We start from the raw sequence: 6,000 nt of genomic DNA, 5'->3' as shown, positions 1-6,000 counted from the left end.
GTTGGGTTGGGCTGGGTTGGGTTTGGTAGGGGTTTTTCCTTTTTTTTTTTTTTTTTTTTTTTTTGTTTGTTTGTTTGGTATGGTTTTCTTTTTTAGAGACAGTATCTTACTATTTTGCCTGGCTGACCTGATGGTCACAACCCTCCTGCTTTAACCTCCCAGATGCTAGGATTATAAGCATAGGTCACCACGTCCAGCTTCAAAATATGAAAATTGTAAGCAATGCTCAATGTGATCAATGCTCAAAAGGTTTTGGATTTTTGGAGCATTATGGATTTTGAGTTTTAAAATTATCATACTTCCAAATCTTTCTCCAATAAAAACAACTGCCTTGCCAGGCAGTGGTCGCACACACCTTTAGTCCTAGCACTTGGGAGGCAAGAGGCAGGCAGATCTCTGAGCTCAAGGCCAGCCTGGTCTGCAAAGTGAGTTTAAGGACAGCAAGGGCTATAGACAAACCCTGTCTCGAAAAAATAACACAAAACCAAAAAGCAACTGTCTTTTCCAAGCAAGTAATGAAGTGCCTCCCATGCACCTGTCCTACTCACAGCATGCACACCCTCACATATGCACACATACCCATACTCACACACTCACACATACTCTCACATATGCACACACACACACACACACACACACACACACGTTCAGATACTCATGCACACCCTCACACATGCATACACACTCACCCACCCTCACACACTCATGCATACCCACACACACACACACACACACACACACACACACACTCACACATTCACCACACACTCATGCCCTCAGCTCTGTGCTGTTAGAGAGTACGATGTATTTAGGCTGATCCTGTGTCTCTGCTGCCTGCCTACAATGGAACGTAACAAGGGCCCACCCCACCCCCCTTTTTTCTTTTTTAATTGTTTTTCAACCACTCACTACCCTTTGTTTCTCCATAAAACCCTCTTTGGTCCAAGCCATAGTTATAAAAGCTACTTCCTAACGTTCCCATGTTGTCTTCGCAGCATCAAATCTCATCCCCATGTTTCAGCTAAATGAACTCTAGTTGAGCTTTGGAAGTTCCCCCTCGCCTGCTGGTTTTCTATCTGGCTTTGTCCACTGCAGTGTGGGCTCCTCATTGGATTGCAGCTCAGTCTAAGTATCCAAATGGGGGACTGTGGCCTGCTTAAGGCCACCCAAGCCATCGGACCTGCCAGAGCCTCTCTGCCACAGGAGACCCCTCTGGCAGACGTGCGATGCCCACCCACAGTGCAAAGTTGCCTGCCATGCACACCTCTCCAAGAAAAGCTGTTAGACTCTGGCCCTGGTCACCCTAGGAAGTCAGAGGCAGAGATGGGAGGAGACAGGAGCTCTGGAGTTCAGGATTGGTGGTGCAAGCTCCGGCTCAGAGCCCAGTGTGGTCCTCTGTCAAGCGGAGCCCTTGTTTTCACCCATGTGCCGTCCTCCCCCATTCCTCTCCCAGACAAATGAGGAAGTGAAGAGAGACACTGGCAAATGAACAGGTAAGATATCTCACCTGTCCAAATACATAGAGCAGCCCCACAGTGCCTCCCATCTGCCCACCAAGCACCGAGGAGATCATGGAGTAGACGCCACCACTGCTGATCCCGCCATGCTCTGCGACGCCAATGCCGGACAGCACAGTGATGAGGGCCACGAGGACGACGAAGGACACCAGGAACAAGCCCAGGAGCACACCTGTGTTTCCCTGGGGCAGAAAGGGAGGGAGTATCAGAGTTAGGAAAACCATCTCTCTTAGAGCTGTTCCCGATGGAAGCCCTGGGCACCTCCATCCACTAGGTGATCCACAGGGCAGAGGGGCACTACGAGGGGTGATGAGAAAAGAAGCAGACAGTACTGGGAGAGCTGAGGCCCACACAAGGTTTCAGGTGGAAAGCCCACCCTTCAAACTCTTACAACTTCATACCACATGTCGATAAAGTGAAGGCAACTCAAGAGAGTCACCAGCAGGACCAAGAGATGAGCTGGCTCCACAGTTAAGAGCACAGTTGCTCTTGCAGAAGATCAGGGTACAGTTCTCAGCGACCACGTGGTGGCTCACAACCATCTCTAATTCCAGTTCCAGGAGATTTGATGCCCTTTCCTGACCTCTCAGGCACCAGGCATACAAGTGGTACCCATTTATGTAGTCAGACACTCCTACACACAAAAGTAAAATTAAAAAAGAGAGAGTGGAGACTGGTGAGGTGGCTCAGCGGGTAAGAGCACCGACTGCTCTTCCGAAGGTCCTGAGTTCAAATCCCAGCAACCACATGGTGGCTCACAACCACCCGTAACGAGATCTGACGCCTCTTCTGGAGTGTCTGAAAACAGCTACAGTGTAATCACATATAATAAATAAATAAATCTTGAGAGAGAGAGAGAGAGAGAGAGTCACCAGGAGCTTGCAAATCCACCATATAGGTAACCTTGGCCTAGCATGAAAGGATATGTTCTCTCTCTCTCTCTCTCTCTCTCTCTCTCTCTCTCTCTCTCTCTCTCTCTCGTCCTCTTACCTACACCAGTCTAGGTGTAGAAAGCCTAGAAAGCCTTTCTACTTATTCTATGGCTTGCCAGGCTAACTCCAAAGTGGCCTTGAAGACGACTCCGTCTTCAGGATTTGTTTCTCTGGTGGTTGGCACTGGCACCCTTCCTCTGAGCTCTACTGTACTTGCAGCCTAGTGCGTATCTATGTCCATACTTGCCAAGGTCAGCCCCAGTCTCCAGCTAAGTATCTATTTACAGAGTCTCATCCCAGGTCAGCCCTGATCCCTGCGTGTGAGCTGTGAGAGGGGGCTCGTTTTCCACTCCCCTTCATGCTCACTGGGCTTAGCACCCCACTGGACTTAGTCCTCACTAAATACTTGCTGGCCAAATAAGTACATATTCCTGGAAGTGTACGTCAATGTGTACACACATATCAGTGTGAAAAGAGAAAGGAGGCTGTACTGGCTGGTTTTGTGTGTCAACTTGACACAAGCTGGAGTTATCACAAAGAAAGGAGCCTCCCTTAAGGAAATGCCTCCATGAGATCCAGATGGAAGGCATTTTCTCAATTAGTGATCAAGGGTGGAAGGGCCCAGCCCATTGTGGGGGGTGCCATCCTTGGGCTGGAAGTCCTGGTTCTATAAGAGAGCAGGTTGAGTAAGCCAGGAGAAGCAAGCCAGTAAGGAACATCCCTCCATGGTCTCAGCATCAGCTCCTGCTTTCTGACCTGCTTGAGTTCCAGTCCTGACTTCCTTCGGTGATCAACAGCAATGTGGAAGTGTAAGCTGAATAAACCCTTTCCTCCCCAACCGGCTTCTTGGTCATGATGTTTGTGCAGGAATAGAAACCCTGACTAAAATGAAGGGGGAAAGGACACAGTATAAGCCACCCACAACACTCGCTCCCTGCAAGCTTTGTAAGAGTGAGGGCAACGGAGATTCCTGAAGGGAGGATCCCCAGAGATGTGCTAAGTGTTGCAGAGAGAGCAATGAGAGGGCAGAGGCGGCTTAAATGGAACTGGAGGGTGCCCTGCAAGTGATGGGTGCTCGAGCTGCATTGCTGGTCTGGGATGGGAGCAAGATCGCAAGAAGATGGTGTTCTCCCGGCTCCCAGCCCCAGCGTTTTACTATGTTGTTCTTACTAATCTCTGTGAGTTCTTTTTTTTTTTTTTTTTTTTTTTTTTTTTTTTTTTTTGTTTTTTTTTGTTTTTTCGAGACAGGGTTTCTCTGTGTAGCCCTGGCTGTCCTGGCACTCACTCTGTAGACCAGGCTGGCCTCGAACTCAGAAATCCGCCTGCCTCTGCCTCCCGAGTGCTGGGATTAAAGGCGTGCGCCACCACGCCCGGCTCTGTGAGTTCTTATAGACACCCATGAGGATGTTTGTATTATTGCTCTTTTATTAGCTGTAGATCTCAAATGGACCAATTCTAGCTTTTCTCTTCCCTGCAAACTCCCTCTTCCGTTATAACACTGCCACATAGTAGGCTCAAAAGAAAGACCCTCTATCCCCTGTCCCCTCTGAGGTCACTGGGAGAGTCAGCCCAGAGACACACTGTGCAACTGATATTAGAGTGACCTGTAAGTGAGACCTGGCCAGCTAGAAGTGCTCAGGCAGTACACATAGGCCCTCCAAGGACTCCGTCTCCCCAGGTTTTTATTTCAGAGTACTACAGGTATCTTTGTTAACTCTGGTGAGCTCCTTGGGGGGATAAAACAGAACAGGAATGAAACGTAGGCCTGAGGATGTAGCTTACCCATGCATCCCTTGTCTAGTACAAAGCCTGGGTTCAAGTCCAACAAAGAAAGAAAACAAAACAAAATCCATAGGGGGCACAGGACTGCAGCAAGGCAAAGCAAGGCATACCAAACAGATGAGACGGTGCAGCAGTAGCCACTGCCAGCCTCACAAATCTGTGCCAAAAAAGAGGGGCCTCTGCACATCCGACCTAGTGTGGGGACTGGAGTGAGAGTAGGGTCCCTTAGGGGACATCTGTCTGCAAAGGGCTCTGCATGCCAACTGTGTGATCAGTGTGAGCAGACACGAAGCGTCTCCTCAGCCATGCCTTCCACTCCTTCACAGCTCTGTCTCCTCATCTATAAAACAGAGATGATATGTGCCTCACAGCTGTCAGGAAATACTAAATTTTAGAGAATTAAACACATTCACTGCACCTTGAACGCCACCTGTCACGTAGTGCTTACTTGTTATGTGCTATTTTGCGATAAATGTTACACTATTATTATTATTACTTATTATTACACAGCTCATAAAGACCGCGCCCTCTGAATCCACTCAAAGCCTAGCCGGGTTCATAAGGACAGCTGTGAGATCCCTTTGGAGAGAGAATGCCAACAGCCACGTGGCCACACAGGGATACATACGTGCAAAGCCCAGCTACTGCCAGATGGCAAAGGACGCTGCTGAAGTCCTGGGCGTGGTGACGTGCTAGATGGTAGTGGTGAGAACAAGAGAGGGCTGCGAGACTAACCAGAGTGCCCATATGGCTCCTTCCACTCACCCATGACAAAGCCCTTGCTCCCCAGGATGCTGGCATCTCCAGGACTCACCCCTTGAGCATGACATCTGAGCATTCTAACTTTGCTAATACTACACTTTCAGTGAAATCCTACAGAATACATTCTTCTTTAGTTCGTACTTGAAAGCTGTCTGCATGTGAATATAAATATCTGGTTCCAAGAGCAGCCTTGGGTCTTCAGAGGGGAACTGTTCCTTTAACAGTTTATAAACTTTGACTCCAAGCTGTTTTAGAGTTAATATTTTCTACTCAAAAGATGCTTAGATTGATTTCAATTTCATACAACTCCCTGGGTGTTTTGGCTCATTTCTGGCATTTCATATTTGTCTTTTTCTCTCCATGATCAAATATTCAGGTGATTCCAATGGCAAAGATAGAAGGCAGAGGTTATTTTAGGGCAAAAGGACAGACAAGCTCAAGATGGCCCTCGACACCTGCGTGGTCTCTGGCTCTGTGAAGTGACTCACTTTGGTTTTTGTTGTTGTTGTTGTTTTGTTTTTTTGTTTTTCAAGACAGGGTTTCTCTGTATAGCCCTGGCTGTCCTGGAACTCACTTTGTAGACCAGGCTGACCTCGAACTCAGAAATCCTCCTGCCTCTGCCTCCCGAGTGCTGGGATTAAAGGCGTGCGCCACCATGCCTGGCTTCACTTTGTTTTTTAAAGTAGGTAAAAACATTTTATGTCAGTCCAAGTTATCACATTAGCTGGGATTTACATAGCAGTTTTTGATTAGACATGCACAGAGCTTCTGTTTAGACTGTGTTTTATCATGTACTGAGCCGCTTTGAATGTACCACAGAAGTGCTGAGACATCATTTCAGAGACTAGGACGGTGAAGAAGTAATGGCTACCGAGGAGAGGTGCTCTCTCTTATTCTATCTGTGGTCTTAGTGAAATTCTGCAGCCTCAGAAGGAGACAATCCCATGGGAAACCACGTGGTGTGGCCAAGGCCTGCCAAGTGGTACTTGGGTGATCAGCGGATCCTC

The 6,000-nt window shown here is 48.1% G+C and overlaps 1 protein-coding gene across 2 annotated transcripts in view; it reads right to left on the bottom strand.

The window, feature by feature from the left end:
- Slc12a8 (solute carrier family 12 member 8) overlaps positions 1-6,000 on the bottom strand; it is a 151,974-nt gene that overhangs the window by 126,468 nt on the left and 19,506 nt on the right. For both annotated transcript variants that reach the window (XM_021185435.1, XM_029470724.1), the window contains one exon: positions 1,508-1,699. In XM_021185435.1, coding sequence (XP_021041094.1) covers positions 1,508-1,699 — 192 coding nt within the window. The remainder of the gene's footprint in view (positions 1-1,507; positions 1,700-6,000) is intronic.

Source organism: Mus caroli, chromosome 16 (assembly GCF_900094665.2).
Source record: "Mus caroli chromosome 16, CAROLI_EIJ_v1.1, whole genome shotgun sequence".
Classification (NCBI taxonomy): Eukaryota; Metazoa; Chordata; class Mammalia; order Rodentia; family Muridae; genus Mus; species Mus caroli.
The sequence above is the reverse complement of the archived record's forward strand: the minus strand, read 5'-3'. Positions and strand labels throughout refer to the sequence as shown.